This window comes from Aspergillus welwitschiae, assembly GCF_003344945.1.
Source record: "Aspergillus welwitschiae strain CBS 139.54b unplaced genomic scaffold BDQ94scaffold_83, whole genome shotgun sequence".
Taxonomy (NCBI): Eukaryota; Fungi; Ascomycota; class Eurotiomycetes; order Eurotiales; family Aspergillaceae; genus Aspergillus; species Aspergillus welwitschiae.
Window position 1 is genome coordinate 17813 of NW_020798777.1, and position 25658 is coordinate 43470.

The 25658-nt window shown below is 47.8% G+C and overlaps 14 protein-coding genes across 14 annotated transcripts in view; 9 read left to right on the top strand and 5 right to left on the bottom strand.

Moving 5' to 3' along the window:
- Window positions 1-196, top strand: part of BDQ94DRAFT_154928 (uncharacterized protein) — a 1052-nt gene extending 856 nt beyond the window's left edge. Inside the window, exon 2 of the mRNA XM_026768384.1 lies at window positions 59-196. Within this exon, the coding sequence (XP_026619852.1) occupies window positions 59-88 (30 nt within the window). The 3' untranslated portion in view covers window positions 89-196. The remainder of the gene's footprint in view (window positions 1-58) is intronic.
- Window positions 197-347: 151 nt separating this feature from the next.
- Window positions 348-925, top strand: BDQ94DRAFT_164150 (uncharacterized protein; the record flags this gene model as incomplete). The annotated part of the gene is made up of 2 exons (XM_026769919.1): window positions 348-362; window positions 623-925. The coding sequence occupies 2 exons, from the start codon at window positions 348-350 to the stop codon at window positions 923-925; spliced, it is 318 nt and encodes a 105-aa protein (XP_026619853.1).
- Window positions 926-2163: 1238 nt separating this feature from the next.
- Window positions 2164-2624, top strand: BDQ94DRAFT_186112 (uncharacterized protein; the record flags this gene model as incomplete). The annotated part of the gene is made up of 1 exon (XM_026775059.1): window positions 2164-2624. The coding sequence occupies exon 1, from the start codon at window positions 2244-2246 to the stop codon at window positions 2622-2624; it is 381 nt and encodes a 126-aa protein (XP_026619854.1). The 5' UTR covers window positions 2164-2243.
- A 182-nt stretch (window positions 2625-2806) lies between these two features.
- Window positions 2807-3040, bottom strand: BDQ94DRAFT_164152 (uncharacterized protein; the record flags this gene model as incomplete). Its single annotated transcript, XM_026769920.1, has 1 exon — window positions 2807-3040. One exon carries the CDS (start codon window positions 3038-3040, stop codon window positions 2807-2809), a length of 234 nt encoding a protein of 77 aa, XP_026619855.1.
- Window positions 3041-4451: 1411 nt separating this feature from the next.
- BDQ94DRAFT_164153 (uncharacterized protein) lies at window positions 4452-5041 on the top strand (the record flags this gene model as incomplete). Its single annotated transcript, XM_026769921.1, has 3 exons — window positions 4452-4488; window positions 4539-4615; window positions 4646-5041. The coding sequence occupies 3 exons, from the start codon at window positions 4452-4454 to the stop codon at window positions 5039-5041; spliced, it is 510 nt and encodes a 169-aa protein (XP_026619856.1).
- A 1325-nt stretch (window positions 5042-6366) lies between these two features.
- Window positions 6367-7011, bottom strand: BDQ94DRAFT_164155 (uncharacterized protein; the record flags this gene model as incomplete). Its single annotated transcript, XM_026769922.1, has 3 exons — window positions 6367-6760; window positions 6805-6948; window positions 6998-7011. The coding sequence occupies 3 exons, from the start codon at window positions 7009-7011 to the stop codon at window positions 6367-6369; spliced, it is 552 nt and encodes a 183-aa protein (XP_026619857.1).
- Window positions 7012-8886: 1875 nt separating this feature from the next.
- Window positions 8887-9063, top strand: BDQ94DRAFT_164156 (uncharacterized protein; the record flags this gene model as incomplete). The annotated part of the gene is made up of 1 exon (XM_026769923.1): window positions 8887-9063. One exon carries the CDS (start codon window positions 8887-8889, stop codon window positions 9061-9063), a length of 177 nt encoding a protein of 58 aa, XP_026619858.1.
- A 478-nt stretch (window positions 9064-9541) lies between these two features.
- BDQ94DRAFT_154945 (uncharacterized protein) lies at window positions 9542-10183 on the top strand. Its single transcript, XM_026768385.1, has one exon. The coding sequence runs from the start codon at window positions 9742-9744 to the stop codon at window positions 10120-10122; it is 381 nt and encodes a 126-aa protein (XP_026619859.1). The 5' UTR covers window positions 9542-9741; the 3' UTR covers window positions 10123-10183.
- A 1150-nt stretch (window positions 10184-11333) lies between these two features.
- BDQ94DRAFT_164158 (uncharacterized protein) lies at window positions 11334-12121 on the bottom strand (the record flags this gene model as incomplete). The annotated part of the gene is made up of 2 exons (XM_026769924.1): window positions 11334-11354; window positions 11645-12121. The coding sequence occupies 2 exons, from the start codon at window positions 12119-12121 to the stop codon at window positions 11334-11336; spliced, it is 498 nt and encodes a 165-aa protein (XP_026619860.1).
- Window positions 12122-16342: 4221 nt separating this feature from the next.
- On the top strand, window positions 16343-17248 carry BDQ94DRAFT_186116 (uncharacterized protein; the record flags this gene model as incomplete). The annotated part of the gene is made up of 2 exons (XM_026775060.1): window positions 16343-16426; window positions 16475-17248. The coding sequence occupies exons 1-2, from the start codon at window positions 16349-16351 to the stop codon at window positions 17246-17248; spliced, it is 852 nt and encodes a 283-aa protein (XP_026619861.1). The 5' UTR covers window positions 16343-16348.
- Window positions 17249-18429: 1181 nt separating this feature from the next.
- On the bottom strand, window positions 18430-19107 carry BDQ94DRAFT_127265 (uncharacterized protein). The gene is made up of 3 exons (XM_026763888.1): window positions 19083-19107; window positions 18805-19017; window positions 18430-18757 (listed from the first exon to the last, which is right to left on the bottom strand). Exons 2-3 carry the CDS (start codon window positions 18988-18990, stop codon window positions 18488-18490), a joined length of 456 nt encoding a protein of 151 aa, XP_026619862.1. The 5' UTR covers window positions 18991-19017; window positions 19083-19107; the 3' UTR covers window positions 18430-18487.
- Window positions 19108-21024: 1917 nt separating this feature from the next.
- BDQ94DRAFT_186118 (major facilitator superfamily domain-containing protein) lies at window positions 21025-22358 on the top strand (the record flags this gene model as incomplete). The annotated part of the gene is made up of 2 exons (XM_026775061.1): window positions 21025-21854; window positions 21905-22358. The coding sequence occupies 2 exons, from the start codon at window positions 21025-21027 to the stop codon at window positions 22356-22358; spliced, it is 1284 nt and encodes a 427-aa protein (XP_026619863.1).
- A 528-nt stretch (window positions 22359-22886) lies between these two features.
- Window positions 22887-24386, top strand: BDQ94DRAFT_154953 (glucose-methanol-choline oxidoreductase). Its single transcript, XM_026768386.1, has 4 exons — window positions 22887-22978; window positions 23044-23387; window positions 23484-23920; window positions 23981-24386. The coding sequence occupies exons 1-3, from the start codon at window positions 22918-22920 to the stop codon at window positions 23754-23756; spliced, it is 678 nt and encodes a 225-aa protein (XP_026619864.1). The 5' UTR covers window positions 22887-22917; the 3' UTR covers window positions 23757-23920; window positions 23981-24386.
- Window positions 24387-24839: 453 nt separating this feature from the next.
- BDQ94DRAFT_154955 (uncharacterized protein) lies at window positions 24840-25554 on the bottom strand. The gene is made up of 2 exons (XM_026768387.1): window positions 25403-25554; window positions 24840-25348 (listed from the first exon to the last, which is right to left on the bottom strand). The coding sequence occupies exons 1-2, from the start codon at window positions 25471-25473 to the stop codon at window positions 24997-24999; spliced, it is 423 nt and encodes a 140-aa protein (XP_026619865.1). The 5' UTR covers window positions 25474-25554; the 3' UTR covers window positions 24840-24996.
- Window positions 25555-25658: the final 104 nt, after the last annotated feature.

The window sequence follows — 25658 nt, forward strand, 5'->3', positions numbered from 1 at the left end:
CACCATGATTGCCTGTTCCTTCTTTCGTCAGACATTCCAGTTTCTACAGCACCTCTGCCTGTACCCAACCGCTATTTGTCGCCCATGACGTCATATCCCGTATCGTGTGCGAGATTGTCAGATGTTTCAAAAAACCTTGGGAAGCTTCTGATCTCCTACACTGTTTGGAACATAGAATTGAAACTCAATGAAACAGATTCGGATCACCGAGTACCACTAAACCTTGAATTTCATTACTCTGTATCAGGCTTTTTGATTGGGGCCACACTTTGCCCTCAGAATAAAGAAGAGAGCGACCCTCGACGAGAATGCAAATTCATCTCCGCCCTTTACTGTGGACGAATGAAATGGCATTGTGTCGGGTGGGTGATTTCCCTGTCTCGCTGACCCGGGTCTAATGAGTAGGAATTCCTCGGCAACGGTGACCGGCACGCTCAAATAAGGTTGATTGGGGCTTTTCTAGTCACCAGCTCCACCGCTGGGATTTCTTTACTCGCTATTCCAATATGGGAACAACGGGTATTTCCTAAGGGGCTGGCCCAAAGTTAACCCCCTCCCCAACGGGAAGCAAAACCCAGGGGAATGCCCAAATGGGGGGTCCGGAAAAAACGCCCCTGGCAAGGGGGTAAAGAATCAGACACGCCATTCTGGATTACTCTACGGATGGATAATGCCAAAACGAAAGGGTCAATGTTCCGTCTTGAGGTGGGAAACCGGGGAATGTCTCCATGCAATCTGGCCGACCAGAACCAGCAGCCATGGTAAACAGAGGCTAACGGTGGGCAACATACTGGCTGGTGCCGTGTGCTCAAGACGGAATATCTCAGTCACCGAGAGCCTGTCCGTTGGAGAACAGAGAAAGTTGTCGCTGTGCTTTGCCTTGGTGGTTACTGCTATCTTGAGGGCCAGGCAGTTGTGCTCATAGCAATGGAATTGCCCGACTCTGCATTTCCTGAGTTTAAACACATACTATCATGAGTAGTCATGTTGCTTTCAGCTATGATAGTCCGTGCTATTACAGCACCTATGTCACCAACTTTTGAATACATGACCTGCGTTGCTTCTGATTAAGGTTATTTTATTGCTTTAGACAATGAAGTTCATGCATAGCTGGCTCGGTCAGATAAGAGGATGTTGCGTTGACTATTGATGATGGATGAATTTTTGACCACATGACGCGAGACCAGTCACAAACGACCGTGATCTCTGCCTTGACCTGCTTCTAGGTTGGCTCAGCTAGATGGCCGGGCTTTGGGGGAAAAGCTCTTGTTAGAAGCGCCCGTGCTCGGCAGTCACCGTCAAATATCGACCTCGGTCAAACCAACGAGACTGATGCGCGCGTTTTCCATGGAGGCACTGATTGACCTCCCAAACTCTCCTCATCTCAAGTGACTCGGCAAAGTCATAACGTTCAGTCGGATGATTTGTAGATTCAACTGGGTGAGAAAAAGGTAGGTTTATGATTCAAACGAAATACGGGTTTTTCAAGATGACCAGCTAAGGCTATGTGCGACTGAAACCAAGGTATCCCTCGCCGGTACGCGAACGGTCAAGTCGTGGGATAACATGCCCGCTCGTTTTGACGGGTTTCATTCTGCTTTTCCATTGACCAACATCATCATATGGCCTCACGCTTAGTAGGACGTGTAGACGACCATCTGTTTCTCATTCAAAAGGGGCATGGTCAGGTATTCCATTAGACCATCTTCTTTGGAACAGGTACGTGCCATGACAAGTTGCGGGACATTGATATTTTGCAAAATTGCCTGGGTAGTATAGTGTTCCTAATCAGGTATAGAGCATCACGCTTGGCATTGAAGTGCGCGGTCTATAAAGTCACCTTCATGGACCCATCAAAGGCAGCCAGCTTTCGTGCAACAGTGTCCCGTCTACTGACCATCCTCTTTCTCGAAATATTATAAAGCATTGCCATAGATGTGAATTTCCATTTCCTACGCTTCGCTGGTCCTCTTACTGGAATGTGAAGGCTGACCTCCCGGTCTGAGGCCGAGTCAACACCCCCGGCCCAGCGAGGATAAGAGATGTTTCAACCATACCCTCAAGCCTTCCTTGCAGATACTAGTCTGATTAGGGGGGAGTTGCAGCAAGCCTGCGTACCCACCAAATGACAACAAGAGCTCATTTTGATTTGTAGCCACGAAAAACACGCTACGGTTGAGGAGGTGCTGCTACAGGTAAGCGCCCAAGTTTTATAGATTTTTGGTTTCTAGAGATTGGGCAGGATGCATACTCCACTATGTAGGCGGGGTCATTTTTCGTTTCTTCTCCCAAGAGTGGCTTATAAATTTCCTACTTCCTACCGTACAGCTTCTTCTCCATCGCTTCTGCAACGGCATGCTCATGTTCTTTCTTGGGATCTGTCTGTACCAGTCCGGACATCTTCTTCCGTTGTACAGGTGACTTCGTGTGTCGTTGTGATTCGATGCGATCTGCCATTGGATTGTGAGTCCAGACACCTGCCCGAAGTCGGCAGAAATTTCCAGCTTTTCGGATTCGAAGATGACGACTTTAAAGGGACATCCAATTCGGAGTCGCCTCATTGCCTCCTGCTCGGCTCCGCACGGAGAACGTTTGACGGGAAGCGGGTGAGTAATATCGGATAAATGCAGACCAGTGTTTCTCCTAACGATCACGCGTGATAGGTTGCGTCTCCCTTTCCGTGTGTTCACCCCAACTACGGCCCCAGTATCCAGACTTGCTATTTTTCGAAGTATGTTGGAGAAGGACATGGGCTGATTGTTTGCCTCGTTGTTGTGCGCTCTGCCCTGGGAGATGATCACGGCACTCACCCAGAAGCTATGGATATGGCCGTTGAACACAAGTAATCTGGTGAGCCAGAGGAACGAAATGATGATACGGTTTCCTCGACATGGATGTCCAAGTGGGAGTGCCGTTGTGGTTTGCTTGAGAAGTCAACAACATCGCTGACCGCTCCTATAGGACGATTTCTGTACTGCAAAAGGTATTTCTGAACCTCTGCTGCACGGTACCGACAAGGAGGGACATCCTTGGTGAACATAGTAGAGAGAAGGACGATATATCTGACGTCTACTCCGCGCAAGCTGGCGAGAAATAAGGGCGAAGCTGTCCTCCAGCGCCCAGAACACCCATCATTGACTTCTTTATGATAATACGACTAACAAAACGGCCAAATCATGTATTGCAATTCTAGCTACCAATGGCCTCTATCACGAGAGCAATTGGTAGGCGTCTCTGGTCTGTCCCCTTTTGATGGTCATACACTGACAAAGTGTAGGCCGCATCTCGCGATCCCAAGGCATAACATGGAATATTGTTTGTCGAATATTCAGCGATATTCACAGCATGAAAGCACCCTCGCGGTGTATTAATAATCGACGGGAAATACCGGGTTTTCTCCACTTGTCGATGAGCTCCAATGGGTAATAACTGCATGGTGTCTAACCCTCAAAGCCTAGATCATCCAGTAGCGTTTTTGCACAAACGGGCAGTCAACGGGAGGGGTAAGACTATTATCTCTAATTGGAAAAAGCCTTTGCTGATTCACTGCTTCGTCGTGCAATCCATCTCAGCAAGTTCGTACAAAGGAAGCATCCTCTACAGTACTTATATAAAACGGATTGTGGTAGTTGAGAGTGACGCAATCGAAATAGTCGTCTCGCTACGGTGACTCTACTTGCCGATGATTGAAGAAGGATCGAATTCTTATAACTGCTCATATGGAAATTTAGGTATCATCGAGCCGGCGTATTTTGCGGGGACGAATGAGTCTGAGACTGACGTATATTGATGCCTGAGGCAACTACGGACTGGTGAGTAAGCTGGTAAACAGACCAGACTCGCACTTCTCTCCTGCACACTGTTCCCCGCGCCCGCTGAACAACGCCGCCCAATGTTGTTGAGTTATTTATACTCGATTATTTACTGAGTACTCTTTTCAAACAGGGATGGAGGAAACGATAGCCGAACTGTGACGTCAAATCGAAGAACAACAAAGTGTTGCGAGAAGCGGCAGAGCGCCGCGAGGAGGAAGAGAGACTAGCACAAGAAGCGGCACATTGGCGAGTGCAACCCAACACACTATTTTTCCTCATTCGCTGCCACGGGCGATCCAATTGAGGCAGATGCGACCCTTGTGACCTTTGCGAACCAGAACAGGCCGCTCTGTTCGGAGCGTCTCTATGGAATCTTGAGCGAAACACAATAGACAACCGAAAAAGTTATCAACGCCCTGCGAGATGATGAACCCCTTTAACACGAGTTTGGCGTCCAAGGCCGAGTCACCTTCTATGATCGCGCAAACCCGTCGGAGATACTGCTGGAGAACAGCATGGAGCAAATGAATCAATCTTGAGGATGCGCGGACACTCCAACGACTGGCGATCATGAGGCATTTTCGTATGGAAGAGACCGAAGAAGGGGAAGGGGAACAACGTAAAGACAGAGCAGGAATGGCACTGCGCGAAGACGTGATTGGCGCGCCGACCGGTTCTGCGTGCACCTTGTGGCGGACGAACGACAAATACCCGTATATGCAGTGGAGTACAAAGCGCCGGACAAAGTGACGATTCCCGAATTGGTGGCGGGTCTACACCCAATGGATCTGGCTCGCGACGTCATTGACTAGGAAGGTGACACGCTTGAGTTTATGCTAACTCGCCTCGTCGTCGCCATGGTCGCTCAGATATTCTTATACATGATTGACAGTGGCATTCGATACGGCTACATCTGCACCGGGGAGGCGTTCGTTTTCCTTTATATCCCGGGGGGTAATCCCACATTATTCAATATTCTCTTGTGTATGCCCAATCAAGATGCGCAGGCGGATGTGCAGGCGGATGTGCAGGCGGACGATGAAGTGCGCCTCCACCGGACCGCCATCGGTCAGGTTCTTGCGTTCACGCTTCAAGCGCTGGCCGTCGAACCTCCGACTCAAAAATGGCACGATGTGGCACACGACCAGCTAACAACTGGAAGGTTAAATATCTCGACGTGCTTTCTAGCTCGGCAAGTATCGTTAAATTGCCCGCACCATTTGTGAGTAACAAGTGCGTCTTTGGTCCAACGCAATATACTGATCATCACTAGCATATAGCTGAATCATGGTATTCGTCTGGGGCCGACAGTGATTATGGGGGAATTCTTTAGTGACGTAATTGCTGGTTAGCCCAATACAGGTGCAGTCAAGATGGACGGATCTGCCCCATATTTCCCATTTAAGGCTACTATTTCTTTGGTCAGTGTCAGGATAGTGATCATGTAGCAAAGACGTTACAAGCTCCGGATCCCCTTCTAGCTCACACCGCTTCAGATCGATTCCTAGAAAGCCTTCTGCGGCAACATTGGCAGGAATCTCTGACAATGGTCCTTGTTGAGCAGATTGTCGGGTGTCGAAAAAGACAGATCTCTGCAATGTGGATCCTATAAGTTATATTATATGGGGCGCATTATCCCTCGTCATTGACCACAGGTTTTGGTATTCAGCTGTGCCTGTTCGCTTCAACTCAAACCACGAGCCTCCAAGCAGAGTATGTAAGCTGCTTGGCCCATGTGGTCTCAATGACTTACTACCAGGACCATGGCTTTTCCGATGCCAAAAGAAATTACACAGGGCTTGTCTAGCGCGGTTATTGCAAAGTATCACATTTATCCAGTCGCGATAACAACGAATTTTGAGCGCAGGCTTTTCGGAAACAACCGGCCACACAGACGTCGAGGAAATATGCTCAGATCTATTCCTTGTCCGGTATGTGGTTCTCATCTGAGTGATAAGGGCTCATATTTATCTCCTTTTGCATTACAGACGTAATAGTTCGCTCTGGGAACGCAAGGACGACAATTAACCCTGCAGCAGGGAAGGCGAAATACGAGTAATTATATGCTGCCCAGTTACAGGGCATTAACTACCCAGTCAATCACTAAGATTTGATTCTCCTTGACTCCCTCGTCCTACTCTGCAATGCGGGATGTTCCGAAGACATTTGGCGGAGCATCAGCCTCTAACGTACCCATTGTTGCTGGCCCCAGGCCGAAGAAAGACGAAAGTTCCGACCAGAACTTACCGTCGTTTCCTCCCTGTGCTCTATCGTTCTCAGTACGTTTATAAGACTTCCAGGTATGCGATGTCAATTGTGGGCCATTTTTTGACAACATGTAGTATATGACTGGGGCATCACCGCTTTTCTCAATGCTTTCCCAGGGATCAGATAGGGACACATCGGAGCTTGACTGATGTGCATCGCCTTTGCTTTCTTGAACTCATAAAGGGATATTGATGAAAACTTCACAGAGGTGCTGTTGGTTTTCGCCCGGACGTTATACGGCTGTGATCGTCAGTAAGGAGTCTAATGTATACTTGGCTGTGACCTACATTTCGAGCCAGCCTTCCACCCCTTTCCGCAGGGCTTGACGCGCGGCAGCACAGATGAGGAAAACTTCAAGACGGCGCTTTCCTAGGTGCTTAACCAGTAAATCCATGCTGTACGCTTCAAATCCGTCTGCCCAGCTCACCACAACCGATTGCTGGGTCATCGGCTGTGCCGTGTTGAGTGGTATACGATAGACGTGCTCCGCAACGTTGGTAAAGCCGTGACTTTCCATTTCCGAGAGGTATTGGAGGGGAAGATCAAGTGAGCGTCCGTCCATCCGAAAGGCTTTATGCATGTCATTATAGAGACGGTGGAGGCCAGTTTCGCCGTAAGGGTCTTGAAAATGAACGTTGCTGTCCCATATTTCCAACATGCCATTTGGTGAGCAGCACCTGATACTGGATTAGTATGAGTGATACGTGGTGTGAGGCCATACCGGTATGCTCCATGTAGGATGCACGTCAGCAGTTGGCGGTCTCCCCCCAATCCACCAACATGGATAAATTCACTGTTTCTGAAAGGATAATACCAGTCCGGCCGATCTAGATCATCGATGCAGAACTCGCAATTAGGTGGGACCCTTATACAGTCAGACTGGCCTTAGCGGAAACCATCTTCTTGGTCCATACCATTCTTCTTGCATGTATATCGTATCAATTCCAGAAACCTTTGCGGTTAGTTGATGTATTGGTGAGAGATCAGGAGACAACTTACCATTGACGACGGGTGTTCCTCAGCTGTCGTTTTAGTTAGTATGTGTATAGAGACATGATCATTTGGCATATACAAAACTTGATTGTCCAACATCCAGCACCAGTTTTCACGTCGAGAACCTTCCGAGCAGCACCGGCAGACACTGGACATAACCTCCAATCAAAAAGTTCACAGTATGCAAGAAATTGCCGTTCAATAAGACATCAGTAATGAAGCGTCAGGAAAGGTGTCCAACTTACTTTGACGTTCTCGTTCTCTCTATCCATATTTTGATTAGCGTAGAGTCGGAGGTGAGCGATGGGACACAAACCTGGTCGACGGGGAAAGGATGGCGTCTTCGATAGCGGGACGAATAGTAGCGTCCATGGTCACTGATTATAACTTTAAACGAATCATCGAGCGACTCAAGAGACCTATGGAGGATAAGAAACGGATCTGAAATAGTGAAATGGGCATACACATCAAGCTCCACATCGGAGTCGTAGTGAGTCTCGGATCTTGATTCCATCGTGGGAGGGTTGCATATATCTTCTCCGCTCGCGATAAGGGGCGATACGTCCTGGAGGCCGGAAGAACAAGGGTCAAAAGTAACAACCGGGTCAACTACAGGTCGGGTGTGCCATATCTGATTTATGTCCCAGGGCCCGGTACTGACGCCGCCTCTAGATCGAAGTAGCCAAAGTTGGTTTGGATAAAATCGTCCAATCAGTAGGCGGGAAACGCCTTGCCCCACTACCAAATCTTGGTAAACGTAGGGGTGTAGGGACTCAAGGGAGCGATATTGAGCCCCTGAGCAGGATTTAGAGAAACGAAGACGAGAATAGGCGAGAACTATAGGACTATAGTGAATCATGTTGTGCTTTTCTTTCTCCAAATGTCCGGCTGCTATGTAGAGCTCTACGCCTATTATCAAAGATAATCCGGGTCATATTTGAATGACGCACACGTCTTGGAAGTGTCTATGGTAACGTGAACGAGGCCCAGAACTCTTAGAACGCATGGGAGACGTCTGGTGTTACACAGGAACAACTCTTGCTGAGACCTAATGGTCCTTCTTGGAACCTTTGACAAGTCAGTAGATACGTTGAAAGCCTCTGGGCAACATACTATATTCTAGCATTTGCTTTTCCAGTTCGCGGCGTTGCTCCTCTAACTGCAGAAAGATATTTCGGGCCCTTTTGACCTGTTCGAAATAACGTTCATGCACCTGGGGGAGTATTAGCCGCAACTAGCCTCAGATTGTTTGGACATGCTCACGAATAGTCCAACTTCATGATGCTTTTCGCAGCAGAGGCACAAAGTTTCCGGTCTCTGGGTGAACCAAATATGTCGATGGCCAAACACCGCTGGCCCAACATCTCTATAGCATTCGTTGCAGAGGAACAAAAAACTGGGGGCGTCGGAGTTTCTACCCTTAGCCAAGGGCGCATCGGACGGAGTAGCCATGGAGTAGGGCAGATGCCAACGCAAGGTCCAGACGAACACGGCTATTGAAGGGCGTCAAGGCTATCGTGGCAGCTTCTGAGAAGGAACTCCACCCATTATATGTTATAGACCAGGTATATTAAATAACGAAAACGCGCAAGGCGCAGGGGGGGGACAAACTTACCACGGACTATCCCTACGACAACACTTGCTGTCTGAGCGTCGTTGGAAGCGATTAGTCGAACGAGGCAAGAGTACTGAGAGGCGGGTCTGTCTGCTGGGTGGTCTAGAACGCTAATGTGGGTGTGGATGTATCCTGGAGTACCAGCCAGTCTACGGTAACTCGTCTCTTAGAAGAAAATCAAGTCTGTGCGGTAGCATGGCACCTACATCACCACAGAGACACAGAAATGACTACACAGAGGTGGCGTTTACGCATGCAGATAGAATGATTATCATTATCCCATGCATAATGCCGGCCATTGGGCTACATGATACGTGTAGAGTGGTGGTCGGCTGCATTCATTCCCCACTACCAGATTACGGTAAACCATAAGGTGCTTGCCAGGAGGTGCAGCTCGCGCCATCCGTGGTCGAAAGAGCAAGCGAGTTCTTCCAAGCTCCACTTGATGCATATTGACTTAGAACCATGGTTCATCTTGGATGATTGCGCTATGGAAGACTCTCACAGCTCACGAAGGAGTCGTGCGCGACATCTACATAGCGAGGATCCTGTCTACATCTGCCCACTCTCTGCCAATCTGCACCACGTCGGTAAGCAAGGCTCACCAACGTCCTACCTGGCCACACTCACTCCCGCGATGTCTCTAAGTGGGTTTCGGAGATAGTACATCATTATGGAAAACTTACTGATGTAAGAAATAGACTAGCATCCGTCGCTCTGTTGGCCTCAGCTAATGCTATCCTTCTTAGGTTGTTGTACGACGGGAACGACCACATATACCAAGCTGATACCTTTTCCACGGACATTTTACGCATTCACGCCCCAGATGCTGACCACCTGAGGTATTCAATCCCAGCAGAAGAGCTTGACGAACGGGGGACGATAGAAGAGGGTCCTCCGGCCGAAATCTGCTTGGAAAAGATCCTGAGGCAATTCGGCAGGGATCGGGATGAAGCTCTCTGTCTGTGTCTTCACAACCGAACCGCCGAGGCAGCAGAGATAATATTAGGATTTCTCCTCTGGGTTACTAGTGATGCAGTAGTGCGCGGTATGTCTCAAGGTTTATCGCTTATATGTTTTGTTTTGCCCTGTTTCACTGACCATGGGCTCACGCCGTTTCTATCAGGCATTCTGTACGACGACGCTGCGGTTCATCCTAGGCAACTCAGGCTCTGGAGCGAGTTCAATATCTGCTGTCTTGCAGTCTGGCAGAAGCAGAAGGATTTGACCCGGGCTTCGATGACGGCGAACATTCCTCTTCCCGACCCATGTCTGAGCATTTCACAAATAGAAACATTTGGTGAGGAGCTGATTGCTATCTGTGACAGGATAGAAAAGCATGGACTAGTGGACTATGAGGTCGGGGTCTGGGAAGAAGAGATTCTCTCTAGTAAGGTCACCCGTCAGGTTATACGCTGCCTGCGTTGCTGACCTTGCCGTAGTCGTTCATCAGTGTTGGTCGTTAAGTCAGACGCTTTCGACACGGTTGCGGATGCTCGACCAGTTAGCCGAGCGAGATGGCCAGATGAGTCAGTCAATTTGTGCTGGCCAACGACAATAGCGGGTGTTCAATATGGTTGGCATCCTGTCAGGGATGCGATGTGATTGTCATATGTGGACTAGCATGTGACCTAGCGGGGTAGACTGTCGGCCTGAAGCGACCGTCAGCGAGTCATTCATCAAGCAAGCTCCATACCCCAAGATGCCTCAGCACCTACAATGTCTCCCGCCATTTCGCTGATGCCATCTCGCCTCCCTGGCTTCCGTTTCTGCTTTTTGGTCGGTAAGCTGACAACACGGTCCAGTCGCCTAAGAGGGAAAAGATATATATGCTCGAAACATGCTGGCGACTTGGGAATTGTGGTATTCACTTCGTGTCGTAAACGCAGGGTTTGCTTCATTAGACTCTGATAATTCACCGGGTGTCGCTGTGCCACATGTTGCAGGACTTAATACGCGGGTTCGCTGCAAACTGGGCATTTACTCCGGAACCACAGGTTCTTCAGCGCCATGTGCTGAGCTTCCTTCGTGGTTTTGAAGTGCTCGTAGAGGTTATCATAACGACTGTACCCGTGGAGGCACAGAGGACACGTATAGGGTAGCTTGGAGACTTGCAATAGGATGCGATACAGGGCGAGTTGGTTGCAGTTCGTGTCCTCGACGGCATGTTGACCAGGTGAAGTTGGATTTGGGACTGTAGTCATCTTAATTCTGGGGTCATCGTACCAACAGGCTGTAATAACTTGACCTTGGAGTAGACGTAGCACTCACTTAAGAAGTGGAAGTCTCCTGTGCGACTGGCACGCCTCCTAGGAGATCACATAAGCAATTACCGAATTACGGCAAATTTTGGACAAGGCAGGACCGCTCTTTTAAAGAACCAATCGCCAGTCAGCTGACAATGGTGCTGGAGCGTCTGAGTTGATCTTATGGTGAGTTCCTTTTCTTGGACCAAATCTCGCTGGCAGTCCGACGATCCCTGGGGGCACTGTGCCATGTCTGGGACGAAGGAACCCGCCATGTGCCGTAGCAGATCTCTTACTAGGGAGCAGAAGGCAACTTCTTTACGAGCGTCCCAATCCATTCTCGGTTAATACTATGATCTATCTCACTAAACCCTCCTGGGTGCATTCTCATCACTCCTAGTCATCCACACAGTAAACCTGTCGCACAAATACCATAATCCATGCCCCCTTTGTCAAGAAACACTGGCTGTCGAAGGCCTTGTACCTCTCTCAACGCCCACAGCCAAGGGAGCACTCTAACCAGAGCCACTTTACCAGGCTATGTCCGGCGTTAGCGTGCGTCGAACGGTCCTGCTGCCTGAACCACATCCTTTCCCGCCGCAGGAAGAGCCTCTATGCCCCTCTACATACCCTATCCAACCCCAATCCTCCCCCTTACAAGCAGAAGCTCCCATCTTTAGGTATGGCTAAGCAGGAGGTATCCATACAAGAATTCCGCGCCCAGTAAGATCGACAACATCATCTTTGCCTTCGTTCGCGGATCTGGCCGATGGTTCAACTTCTGCCTGCCTCGCTCGGTTGGTGTCTGGATATTTCGTTTGCCCAGGGATCTTGAATTGAGACCCATCCTGGATATGCCCTTGGAAATGGTCGAGGACCTCCGCACGGTTGTCCAATTCCAGCAATTCGCGACAAGGAGAGCACCACATCCTTCCTTCCGCAACAGAGCAAAAGTTCTTATCGATAAAGACTTTACTCAGTTCTTCCGTGCGGCACGATTCGACATGATGCTTGAGGTAGAGATGAGACCCATGGGCAAGCGACTCATTGGAGCTGGCTGAGAAGAATTCACCGCAGCTATCGTAGAGACATATGCGCCCGGCATCGAAGGAATAGTCTTCCACGTGGATACGCCAATCGTCGATAGATGTGAATTCTTTGGTACACTCCTTAGCAGTGCACATGTATTTCTGCTCCAGCGTTAGCTCATTTCAGCCATGATGGAAAGAGAAGGCCGATATTGTTCAGGAATCTTGAAGTCCAAGGATGTCGGTTGTGTGATCTTGTGAAAGAGATGTGTGATTTACATAGCGACAGCAGAGTTTCCACTTCCTTTCGCTGGCATACTCATCCATAGAATTTGTCAAACACACTAGATACCCAGAAACCTATCTATGTTGCTAAGTCCTGTGGATCCGCCTTCCTCTCTTTCTGCTCACTAGAAAGCCACCTTCCGTGCAACCACCGATATAACACTAATCGCATGGTACAAAGGATGGCAATGGTGGGGCGGCGTGCCGATCAAGTCGCTATTGCAATCGTAAAATTGATGCGACAAAGTGCTTAGACTTTGGTCGCGCTCAGCGGCATTAGCCAGTGCTGGCAATCCAGTGCTATACCTGGCGGTATTTGCGAGGTAGTATCTGGGCAACTGAGAGGCGATCAACGCTTAAACAGTGGATCTGGAAACCTGGCGAGGACAACGGGCGACACTCCGAGGCCAGCCAACGTTTTCCTGAGTGGGTTTAAATTCGGCATTAGGTCCCCGGCGTGAAATCTAAACCCATTCTGGAAAACGTGTATTATCCTGCCACGCGCCCAGCTACGTAGCCTAGATAGTGATGATTCAAGCAACAAGCTATCTCCGGTCCGGGCCATGTCAGTGAAATCCCGTGGAGAAACTTTGCCTGGTCATTTAATGACCTGGGTGAAACCGCATTCAGATCCCTTCATGTTGGTTAGTGCCGTCAGTTAGGTATGCGATACAACATTCTCAGCTGTATGATAAGTTACTGTCAACCCTTTTCTCTAAGTTGGGATTTCTGCACAGAAAACCTATTCTGAAAGAGGCTTAGCCTACTTACGCATTATCGCATAACCTCCAATCCAGTCCTCAAAACTGGACACCCTCATTCGATGGTTCCACTAGTGGATTGATCATCACAATTGGAGCCGTAGCGGGTAGACTAATCTAAATCTCTTTTGTCCAAAAGAATTTGGACCCAAAGGAATTGGACAATTAAGCTTAGTGTCTTGCTGAGCTGTCCCGAGGCCAAGTGTAAGAATCCGATGCCATTGGCACAGGTAATCCCTCCATCCCGCAAGGGCGCCATACCACTCACCATGATTGCCGTATCAGTTCGCTTCCAGCTTCCAGTGTCAATCTCTACTGGTCGTCTGGACTTCTTTAGGAACGAACCACCTCCTCAGCGACATTATGGCCAGAGAAGGCTTCCTGGGTAGATTTCTCACTCATGTATACCCTTGGTGCTACTCTGCTGTATGATAGGCTATTATCAAATTTCTTTCCTGCCTTGAGATTTCTGCACAGAGAATCTACTCTGAAAGAGGATTAGGCCTACTAGGTATAAATCCTAAGATCGACATTTTCCCGGGGACATTCGAAGATACAATGTGGGCTATCATGTACGTCAGTTGGTGTGCATAGCGTGTTCGTAGATAAGCACTTGCATGTGTTCTCTCCTAAAGGAAACATATCGAGCCCACATTACCAATGATGATGATAGTGATCAGAGATAGAATGAGTTAGTTCAGTGAGGTTCTAGACTGGTCTATGCTAGACTAGGTCAAGTGTTTTTAGCAAGGCTAGCGCCTAGACAGACCATGTTGGGTTGGTACAAGAGCTTCTCCTTTCGTATTTCAGGCACATACCCCAAAGAGGACTAGATTGTATGTGTACGCCGGTATATACGATCTAACCCACTTTTGGAAAGAGCCGGCCGAACATGCCCATGTCCCTATGTCTTACTCCTGTCTCGCATGACACAGTCCTTTTGTCAGAGGTATGAACACAAATAGTGTTCTTGTTGGTTGCAACCGGGTGGAAAGGAGGATCTTGTTGGTACTGCTTATACTCTGTGCATTACATGGTTTCTACGACCGAGTTGGACCAATCAAGCTGGGGGAGGGTTATCTTGAAAGACTGGGAAGAGAAGAATAAACGCATAAAAGGCAAAAACATGGACGGCAGGCTTGGGGTCAAACCCTAGACCAGCCTGGAAAGCGGATACTGGCTGCAAGCCCCAAAATCACACATCATCTCCTCCTCCTAGGTTATTTTTACGGTCAGAATACATACGTAAAGTCAAGAACAAGGAGAGAAAGCATGCGTTATAGTTGTAAATACACAGAGTAGTAAGAACCCGAATTATGGAGTCTAATCATCTCGGAGAACATAGTCACAGGGCAGGCTTGGCCAGAGGTGCCTATAAATTATTAGAGAACCGCTCCATGACCTCATTTTGTGCGTACCTTCTAGGAGATTAGCAATATACAAGAACAAAGCCGTAGCGGATGAGGTGACTCGCTAACTGCTCAAACCAGTTCCCGGAGCATATGGCCGTCTTGCACCTCGCTCCCTAGATAAACGATCTGTTAGCAAGCGCCGCACCAGATGGATCCCCTCCAGGGGCAAGTATGTGTTGCCTGACGAGATTCGTCTTTAGAAGGGCATGCCATGGCTAGGATACTGGTGTGATTGAATAGTAATGGCAGCTATAAAGGTACGAATGAATGACTGGCTTTTATTTCACCTAAATCCACTTCGGACATTATCATGTTGGAGGACATGGGACTTCGAACTATCAACACTTTCAGAATGCTGGATGTAAAGAGGATGCGCGCAACGATAGCTTGTCATGGAAGGCTGGTAAGAGGCCGGGTAAAGAGTCGATGATAGGAAAGCACAGTGCTAAACGAACGGATCTCTTAAAGGACCTATCTCCAGGCGGTGCACCCGCACATCGTTTGTACATTGCTTCAGCGCCCGAAATGAGTACATATAAGAAAATTCTTTACGTTCCTAGCCTCGTCCCAGCATACTGCAGGCAGAATGAGTCAGGGTGGAGGGGTAGGAGTAGACATAGGATAAAGGAAGGACCACTTAAGATATGGATTTCTTCGCAGAAGCCACGGACATGAAACCAACGAATATCATGTGAGGAACGGAACCACGGAATGCAGTACTGTCGGGTCAAGAACCAAGAAGTTGATTAATAATCTATAGAGGATTTTACATGCGTCAATGGGCGCTTAAGCAGTCATGGTCTTAGGGGATTTGACCCTTGCTCTGATTAGCCCATCTATTGACATAGATCGAAACAAAAGAAGTCTATACCTTTTTTATAGAGGAAGACAGATAGTCCCTCGACAGAACCTCGTCTCCAGTTCCGTTGGTAGAGCATTCTCAGGAATAAGAGAGACCATAGAACGGCTAAGATAATGCCACTATAGACAAGGCAGTTGACGAAACCAACATAGACATATGATAATATAGAGCGCTAGCAGAATCAAAGACACCATGATTATCAGACAGCGAAGAAAATATTGGATATGATAAATTGGGGTAAGTTATATCGACGTAGTCGACGTATATATACCATATAGAGTGAATATTGAACAGGACAATCTGGCTAGTCCCCGCCAAGGCTAGCCTGAAGGGATTTGGAATTGCTTCCTCCATTGATGGTGGTAATGATACTAATTGATATCGTAGGAGTAGCAATTTTGTCAGGGGCTTGATAAGCATAGCGCCTACCTATTTTGTACTCTTGAATCGGTCTGTGCCATGTCCTGGTGAGACTTCGACAGGGCTAGCATCTCTACATAGACTTCATGAGATAACATATCTTGTGGGCAGGCCATACATACATAGCAAGCTTGTCAATAGAAAGTTGTGTTTATTATGCCATTGCTGGTGTTCTTCACGCTCAAGAAGCGTAGAAGCGAGAGGCCCGATGCAACAATAATCGCCTGGTAAGAATGATGGCAGAACGGCGTGTCCATCAAGTTGCCATCATACTCGTAGAGTCGATGCGTGAAGGGGTACTTAGATTTTGACCAGCGCTCACCCGCATGATAACCAATGCTGGTTATCCAGAGCTGTACCTGGTGGCATTTGCGAGGTATTATCCGGGCAACTGAGAAGCGATCAACGCTGACACTGTGGGCGGATCTCGAAACCTGGTGAGGACAACGGGCCACACTCCGAGCCCAGCCAGCGTTTTCCTGAGTGGGTTTAGATTCGGCATTAGGTCACGGGCGTGAAATCTAAACCCACTCTGGAAAACATGTATTATCCTGAACTAGTAACACTGCGGGGTCACACTAGCCAATGCGTTCAAGTAGAGGCGCCTTTCTGCCATACCAGGTTATCAGACGTACCACACAAAATGTCTGCATTTCGAGATGTTCATCGGGCCCTGCAAAACACATTGGATGGCCTTTCACCATCGTCCGTCATTGACGAGGTACTGACCATTGACGATTACATGTCAATAAAAGCTGAGAGTTTGTAGGGGTGCGTGGCAATCTTCCACGCCTTCTTTGCCAAAGGGACGAGTGATGAATTCCGCCAGTTCATGCCCCCCAGCTTCAAGTCCCAATACCCTCGATTGTCTCACAATCTGGAAACCACACCCTCAACAACCAGTGCATTGCAGAATCTCTCTGGCTTCACCCATCCGATAGGTACAGGCAACCCAAATCCCTCCTCCTGTGAACCGACCGCTAGTACCCTACGCCTTCGAAGCCGTACGAGGCTGGAGAAAAGACCGACTGTTCCCACGGTGGTGACACCCGAATCATTCAGAAAACGAAATGGACAGTATACAACGCTTAACAAAAATGCATCAAAGCTTATCAAGTGCATCCAGGAAGTCGCGGCCAAAAGCCGTCGTCAGTTAGAATTTTACGAGACTCTGTGGGATAGTACGGAAGGACGCCAACTGCCGAATCATGCCCTGGATGAAATCCATCGCTACGAAGCCTTACAACAAATGATCGACGACAGCGCCGAAAGCGAGGTCAAGAACATCTACCGACAGCGAATAGCGCATCTTCTGAAAGCTCACGTGCTTGAAGTGCTCGACAGGTCCATTCCAGACAGTGAGCTTTCCAAAGGTGTTACCCGAAGAAAAGTAACTATCGACAAACTTTCGAAATCCTTGCAAAAAGATAGGAAGGAGATCTCAACTCATAATACAAAGAGTCGCCATTACCATGCGTTCTATGTCGCAATCGGACCTGGCGCTGTTGTATTACTCGGGGATAATGGAAACAAAAATCTGTAAGATTTCGCAAATTTGGGAGTGCAGTCGCTAACGGAGTGCTAGGCTCGAGAACGCATCAAGTGATAAGGACGTTGCCACTGTTATCGAATACATCCGGGAAAATCTCCGAGAGTGGGTTTTGCTCTGCGAACAAATTCACTTCGTAGTGGCTACCTCGATTCTCAAAGCGATGCTAATATCGGGCTGGGACGGAAAATCCCATTATGATACTATGTTCATGCAAGTTCTGGGAAGATATATCGACTTGGAGGCTTTTCAAAATCATGGCAAGTTTCAACCACATAGTAAGCCAGGGGCAGACACTGCTCAAAATTCCAACGGCAAAACGCATTTTCGAGATGCACCTTTGGACCCAGATTGCGGACTGTCTGATGGTGTGCAAATTGGTGCCTCTGTGAACAATTCTCGGCGGCCACAGGGAAATTGCAGCAGGCCTGGATTTGGTCTTAATTCGCAGGCTTTAGGTGAGCTTTGACCCGTAATGTCATATGTCCCGGATCTTCTAATACAACTAAATTTACACAGCACCACACAATAGTGAATCAACATTAAATACTGAAAACAGACACGCAGGAAGGCTGGCAGGAACTGACACCACATCGTTATTTTCCACCGAAACCCCGGGTGAGCTTTGCTCAACAACTTTGCAGAGATCGTGCGTTCATGCTTGGAGACGCACGGCATGGAACACCACCACCACTACGGCCGCTGAAACCCATAGAGCCGGTTCCTTACATAATCAGGCTCTCCAACGTGACCTTGCAAATGTAGCCGATCAAGCAAGTGAATCAAGCTCAATTTCTAGTGCTGTTGACGATGGAGAGGGAGCCGGGCTTCACCGGTCGAAAAGGAAGAGACTACTGTCATCGTGTGGTCGAGAACAGAACGTACGGAGAACTGCAGCACTCTTTTAGGAATTATCAATGGCTAATTTTACCTCTAGCCACCCTCGATTGGAGATACTCGATCGTCTATAATCGCTTCGAACGCTCCTACACGGGTCGATCCATATTCCGGCCCACTCCCATCCTCGAGCTACGGGTTGAATGCTCCTACAGGTCACGACACAATTATTGATCAGTACGGCATGCCTGCGTTTCCTCTGCAGGCCACGATGCTATAGTCTGCGTTTCATATATCGTGAACTAGTGGAAAACTGTCGACATAATCTTTGGAGTGAATTTGATGATGTTGTTTCCTGTGTCCTAACAAGACCCCAAATCCTTACTCCCTAGCGTTCTACTTTATTCTGCCTATGGCGATAGCTTCGAGCCTACTACCAGCCCTTAGCCTTAAAACAGCCTTGCTCAATATGTGATAATAATGATCCTCATCCATCGTTATGTAATCGTTCTCATTCCCAAGTTCGATCTGCCCTGAAACACGAAGAGGTACGAGGATGGTGAAAGTCTCGATTATTGTATCACCGGGGAAATAGACGAAACATGCCTGACGGTAAAACGAAATCTTCGCTGGTTGCTTGTCGTATAGTGCGGGGGATTGAGCGACCTGGTAGCAAAGTTAGAGTTTGTGAATGATGGTAAGGAGAAGTTTACCTTTCGAGGGTATTCATCGCAAACAGAGTTGATAGTGAAACCACAGTCCACTGTTGGCAGAAAGAACTTCATGTTTGTTCCACTTCCAGGTTCGTTTATTTTGTCACAGCCATCCTTCACTGAATTCCAAGCAGCTTCACGTTGTCTTATGACTCCATCAGAAGGTTTGATAGCAATAACCGCCATTGTTGTCAAAGCACACTTATTGCCCTGCTTGGAACACTGCGGTAAGAGACCGCCCATCTTTAAATAAGGTGCTTATCAGGGATGGAACTTACATGGAGAATGGCGTATAGTGAGCTGTTGATCTGCTGGTCTTTTGGAAGGTTTTCTGCTGCCCCTCATGAAACCAGCAAATTTCGCAATTGGTTCGCAACGGCAGCTGTACACACGCGAATACCGCTGACGTAAGGAATGGGTTTATTTCAGGCAGCGGCCTGCATGTGTTAACGGATCAATTCAGTCCGGCTTTCGTCTTGGGTCAAGTTTTCACACATGGTAGGGACCTTTTACCTTTTAAAGGCCGATATAACAGTGAACAAGCGATCGTATGGCGCGTATCTTACTTTCGAGCAGACTTAGCATACAATAGAGTCGAGAGAGCTTTGTGTGTTATAGTAATAGTCCCAGTGGAGGGAAGTACTGGTACAAAGAAGAGAAAGAGCACTATTTATTTAACTTTAATTAAAATGTGGTTCCACGATGTATATCTGAAAACATGATGCCGCCGCAGACCGTATCCGGCATCTTTCATATGCTAAGTCAAACGTTGAGAGAGATTCTGTCAGCTAATGCACGCTCATCCCAACATTCTGTCGGCCGTCCTAATGATTTGACTCCAGCTTGCAAATAGCATCCCGGTCAGGATTAATGTCCCCAAGTCAATCTCTCGGGAGAGGTCAAATGACCCTATACCTCTACCCGTGATTGCCAAGACCATTAATAGCCGAAAATAACTTAAACTAAGTACAGTAAAACACCGATATAAGCAATCAAATGAGACACGGCCTATTATTGCTTTTATTGGAGATTCCTTATATCAAAATGTATGTAAAATAGCCCAAGACTGACCAATTGGCCAGAATCACGTGTTTTTGTGTATTTTATCATTAAAATATCGTACAGTGTCTGTATTTGAGATATATAATTGGATACTTAAAAATATTTAGATCCACAATACTCCCATAAAAGCAATTTTGTATGGGAGGAGAGTCAAAAGTTAGCAATTTCCTAGTAGCGAGATATTAAGCAATTTAATATGTAAAATTAAATTCAGACCAGTGATTGAATTGCTCCAAGTGGAGGATTCCCTATATCGGAGTTGCTTATATATAGGTTTTACTGTAGAGTAACCGACCCATTCAAGGATCCTAACGTACTTCTCGGTCGAATGGCCCACCCGCTCAGGTCGCCCACCCCATATTACCATGTACAGGACAAATATTCATAACAAGATATCTCCACGACTGCAAGATCTATTAGTATGAGACCAAATCTACGTGTTATATAGACTATCAAAGATGCCAGACTTTTCAGTTCTTTAAATATATATAAGCGCATATATTACAGGGTCTACCAGTATTACCATGGCAATGGTAATTGAAAGGAATAAATATATTCATTATTTCGATATATATATTCTTAGTGACTATTTCAAAGTATCCACGGAGTCTTAGAGCTTCACAGTATATTGTCGTCGAGATATGATAATTCAAGATTGTATAAGGTGGGCGATGCGACCGTGAAGTACGTTAAGTATTCTTTGTATTTTAGAGGACCGTACTATTGGATCTCTAAGTTATGTATAGTAAATATACTGTTGAAACGGCTCTACTAGCTAGAGGCAAGATGTAGCGTGAGAGTATGTTGTTGTATTCTATCTAGGCGCTGCGCAGCGAGGCGCGCTTTTATTGCTATGATTGTTTCAGCAACTTCTTTCACGATTCCGTGCTCTCCAACGCCTTGGGAAATCCTCAGTTGGCCTATGAATGTCTAAGAAGACGACAGTGCTAACCATATTGTCCATTCTGCAAGAAGACTCTTTCCGGCTGTTTCGCTCGTCCAGATAATCGCGAACGTCTCGTCGGCTTCTAAGTTCCTATGCGCTGCCCCAATTCAGGAACCTCGTACTGTTTTGTTGATGACTACTTGGTGCAAGTTATCAAATCAAGGATGCTGTGGTTTCAGAATGCCCTTTTATGGAACTTTGGAGGACATTTTATGCTTAACAAGTTCCTCAACGGCAAATTTGACTTTCTCGCCGCCCTGCTTATCTTCGAAGTAGGATCTGCAGTAATTGGCTCAGCCTCGTCTATTGGCGCTGTCATCGTGGGTGGCGCTCTGGCTGGCTCCGGTGGCTCCGGCATCTACGTCGGCACCATTAGCATGATCACCGGAATGACGACTCCCAAAGAACAAAACCAATATCTCAACTTTGTCGGCATGGCGTGGAGCTTGGGAACCATCCTTGGCCCCATTATTGGAACTGCGTTTGCTGATTCGCCTGTCACATGGAGATGGGCTTTTTATATCAACATCTGCGTTGCCGCCGTTGCCGCCCCCGCGTGTATCTGGATCATGCCTTCGGCGCCACCTAGTGTGCCTCTGGGATTCATGGACGTGATTAAGGCATTTGACCATCTGGGTGCTGCGCTTTTTCTTGGCTCTGTCGTATCGACAGTCATGCTGCTGGGTTTTGGCGGCGTTGTGTACAGCTGGGGTAGCAGCCAGATGATTGGACTTTACGTTGCCACTGCTCTGTTATGGATCATATTTGCTCTGCAGCAGAAATTCCACCTTCTTACATCGGATCACATCTTCCCCGTGCAGTTCTTCAAGGACCCCTTGGCGATCGGCCTGTGGATCTGGACGATTGCCGCCATTTCTGACATCGACGTCGCCATCTACACGCTTCCGCTGTTTTTCCAGTTTGTGCTGCATGATTCTTCGATGCGTTCTGCGGTATACACACTGCCATTTGTGGCATCTGTTGTGGTCAGTGCCGGCATCAGCGGGGGACTTCTGCCCAAGATCCCGTGGTACAAGTGCTGGTCATCTGGGCCAGTGCGCTGCTCCTTGTTACCAACGGCCTGCTGTCCAGCATCCACACGCACACATCTCAGGCTGCCATTTGTGGCTATACCATTATCCAAGGCTTCGGCGTCGGACCAGTCATTCAGCTTGGCTACACCGTGGGCCAGTTGAAGCGCCCCCAGGCGGCACGAAAGAACGTTACGGCGTTCTTCTCTTGTGCGCAGATGGGTGGTCTCGCCTTGTCACTGGGCATCGCCATGTCTGTTCTTATCAACCATGCCACGGAGGAGATATCGTCCCTTTCACCAAATGTTGCTCTTAGCGAGATCAGAGGCGCCATTGATGGAGCGGGAAGTAGCTTGTTTGCGTCGTTGAGCGAACAGGTTCGGGCTAAGGTCACCAACGCAGTAACGCAGAGTGTGGCCTCTGTGTTTTATTTGATTTTGTTTGGTGCAGCGCTTGGCTTTCTCATTGCCCTTCCTCTCAAATTTGAGAAGCTGGATTTCACCGAGCTGCAGTAACGCACTTACTTATCAGCTCCAAGCAAACTTAAATTTACGTCGTACTTTACTGTTAGCCTGATACAACTGTGATCTTCTCAATCAATATTAATTGCTTCAAGTGTTTTGGTATGTATGCTAAAGCTACGGTACAGCAAGTACATCACAAGATGTGAGGTATAGTAAGTTTTGAAGTAGTAAACAGCTAGTAAAAGAGGCAACATCCATCACCTAAGAGAGCGCACGGGCACACCAGGGACCAATTCACAGGGGCGTGGCGCAATATTACCGGGATGAACCAGGTCATTAACTGTGGGCGCTGTATATCCGGCCATAATCTGAGACACCCGTCCGTTGCTGACTGCAGGGAGTGTGGGGTAACCAGCCAGGCAGCCTTGTCCAACAGAATCAGGTGGTTGGCCCCAGAGACTGGCAGGGATCCACGCGGCATGAAACATCCAGCGGGGTGAATGCCAGCCGGGCGACCTACCCGAAGCTATTAAGCCTAGCGTGATCCCATCCACTGCGCGCAGTTCATTCCATCCCCATCCTTTTCGCACCATCACATCCAACAAGCAATATGGGCATCTACACTCGACTACCCAAAGGCGTTGACGAGGTCGACATCATCGTCGCGGGCGGTTTGTTCATTCACCTCTTCTGCCCATCATAAGGTTCATACTAACCAGCTCTGCTCTCTCGTTAGGCGGTACCGCGGGGTGCGTCGTGGCTTCCAGGCTCGCCGATGCTGACCCCTCGCTGTCCATCCTCGTAATTGAGGGCGGACAGAACAATAAGGGCAACCACTTGCTTGCCTTCCCACTCCTTTTCCCAACTGCATTGCTTCCCACCAGTACTGCAACCCTGTTCTACAAGGGAAATGCAGAGCCGCAGTTGGACAATCGCGAAATGGTCGTACCCACCGGTGGTGTGCTGGGCGGAGGCTCGTCAATCAACATGATGATGTACACTCGTGCTCAACGCCATGATTGGGATTCGTGGGCCATTCCGGAATGGTCTATCAATGAAATGATCCCATTCTTGAAGAAAGTAAGTGATTAAAATCGCCAAAGCTGCGCTCTGTGACCCATACAGCCTTGTCACTTTATACTACAGTCTTGACTAACCCGCCATTACTTGTTATAGTTTGAGACGTATCATGGCCCTGGCCCGGAGTCTGTTCATGGAAAAGACGGTCCTATTGTTGTGTCTCCCGGAACGTTCTACTCTGAGCGTATGGCAGCTCAATTCATTGCTGCCGCCAACGAGGTCGGTTACCCGACGGTCAAGGATCTCCAAGACCTCGACACCAGCAACGGCGTTCAACGTTCCCTCCGCTTTGTCGGCACAGATGGCCGGAGTCAGGATGCCGCCAGTAACTACTTGCATCCGAAGCTGGAAGATGGAGCACACCCCTGAAGAGAGCGTAACTCCTCTTTGCCTTGGGGCTCTGCGAAGCTAATCGCTTCACCGACCTGCAGAATCCGCTTAACGGTCTGTATAGATCCGTGGCTGGCAGTTGTGGCTTCCCAATCCAAGTATGCACTTTTTTGTGCTCTTGAGAATATACTATGTGAGGCGAGGTGAGGTATTCCATGACAGATGCACTTTCGGCAGACGCTGACGGAATTTGGACAAGTTAGAAGCTGAACAAAATGGCTCTAGTCGACTGATTACGTAAACAGGCGCGGCAGGTAACGTAATCAACGGTTGGGCGGCCCACCCCTTTTGAAAACACCACCTCGAATTCCTACCTGAAGCTATTCGACCACTACAGATGCCACCAAAAACACCTATATCATCAAAAGCGCAGGTAGAACAGGAAGGCAGGATCCTTCTTACTATTAAGGCTATTTAAAAAGACCAAATCACCAGTATTCGCAAAGTAGCGCGTGTTTATAATATCGCTCGAATCACTCTTCGCGCTCGATTATCTAGATGTAATTTCGCTAAAGATATGGTCCACGCACGTCAAAAATTATCTAAAAATGAAGAGGAATCACTCGTCAAATGGATTCTATCTCTAGATAAGCGAGGTGCAAGTCCTCAGCCACTTGAAGTCAGAAATATAGCCAATCTAATTTTATTTAAACGAGGCTATTCAACACCCGAAGAAGTAGGTACCAACTAGGCCTACAGCTTTGTTAAACGCCACGAGTCTCTCCATACCCGGTTCGCTAGACAATACAACTATCAAAAAGCTAAGATAGAGGATCCTGAGATTATAAAAGACTAGTTCAATCAGGTCCAGGCGGTTATACAAAAATATAGAATCTCATCAGATGATATCTATAATTTTAATAAAACAGGATTTATTGTAGGGATAATCACTACATCTAAAGTAGTGACTAGTTCCCAGAGAGCTGGCCGGCCATCTCTAATTCAACCAGGAAATCGGGAATAGGTCACTTTAATTAAGTATATTCAATCTAATAGAGTGGTTCTACCTTCAACCCTAATCTTCAAAGATAAAACACATCTCAAGACATAGTATGAAGGTCGATCCGTTCCCTCTACCTAGAGAATTAAAGTCAGCGATAACAGTTAGACCACTGATATAATTAGACTTCAATAGCTTTAAAAACACTTTATCCCGTGGATCAGAGGCAAATTAGTGGGCAAGTACAGCCTCCTGGTACTTGACAGCCATAGTAGTTATTTAACCCCTGAATTTAATCAAAACTATACTAAAAATATATGATTTGGGCTTTCGTCTTTTACACGGGTGCGGACTACTCGCATCGCTCCTGCTCTCTGAAAAGGCAGGATCAAGCGGGGAAGGCGAGGAGCTAAGCAAAGAGTAAGACCGCTTCGATTGAGGTGTGTTTTGAACGTTTTCCAGGTCCCTAGGCGAAGAGGGCTCAGGAGAGGAAGGGTGTCCTGTTTCACAGGTAGATCCCTCAGACTGCTGTGAAGGCGAAGAAATCAGGCCATTGTGCAGAGCATTATAATCCCGACGTGGAAGACCGCGCGTCCTCCGCATGAACAGATCAGGTGTAGATGCCATGCTACTATTTCCCGATATCAGTATATCAAAGTGTTATCGACGGTGATGCATAACATACCTTGAACTACCTGGGCTGGGGTAAGAAACTGAAAGGGGGATTGAGGATAGGAAGATTGTAAACATTCCCATTCAGTCTCGCACTTTATATGCCCTTCTTGACGTGGAAAGTTGATAGGTCTCTTTTGTATTTTCCGCAACGCGATATTGGTGATCTTGAACGTAAACAAAATGCAGCCAGGGTCATCTGAGGCTCTGGATCGTGAGGCAAACGCGTTTTCACGTGCCCTTTCTCGGGACTAGTATATAGACGGAGT

Excerpts from the sequence above, each read along its gene's own strand:
- BDQ94DRAFT_154945 (XM_026768385.1), top strand. The coding sequence starts at position 9,742 with ATGTCTCAAGGTTTATCGCTTATATGTTTTGTTTTGCCCTGTTTCACT.
- BDQ94DRAFT_127265 (XM_026763888.1), bottom strand. The coding sequence starts at position 18,990 with ATGGCGGTTATTGCTATCAAACCTTCTGATGGAGTCATAAGACAACGT. Across the intron at positions 18,758-18,804 it reads GCGATGAATACCCTCGAAAG|GTCGCTCAATCCCCCGCACT; the intron begins GTAAACTTCTCC and ends CTTTGCTACCAG.
- BDQ94DRAFT_154953 (XM_026768386.1), top strand. The coding sequence starts at position 22,918 with ATGGGCATCTACACTCGACTACCCAAAGGCGTTGACGAGGTCGACATC. Across the intron at positions 22,979-23,043 it reads CGACATCATCGTCGCGGGCG|GCGGTACCGCGGGGTGCGTC; the intron begins GTTTGTTCATTC and ends CTCTCTCGTTAG. Across the intron at positions 23,388-23,483 it reads TGATCCCATTCTTGAAGAAA|TTTGAGACGTATCATGGCCC; the intron begins GTAAGTGATTAA and ends TACTTGTTATAG.
- BDQ94DRAFT_154955 (XM_026768387.1), bottom strand. The coding sequence starts at position 25,473 with ATGGGAATGTTTACAATCTTCCTATCCTCAATCCCCCTTTCAGTTTCT. Across the intron at positions 25,349-25,402 it reads CCCAGCCCAGGTAGTTCAAG|TAGCATGGCATCTACACCTG; the intron begins GTATGTTATGCA and ends ATCGGGAAATAG.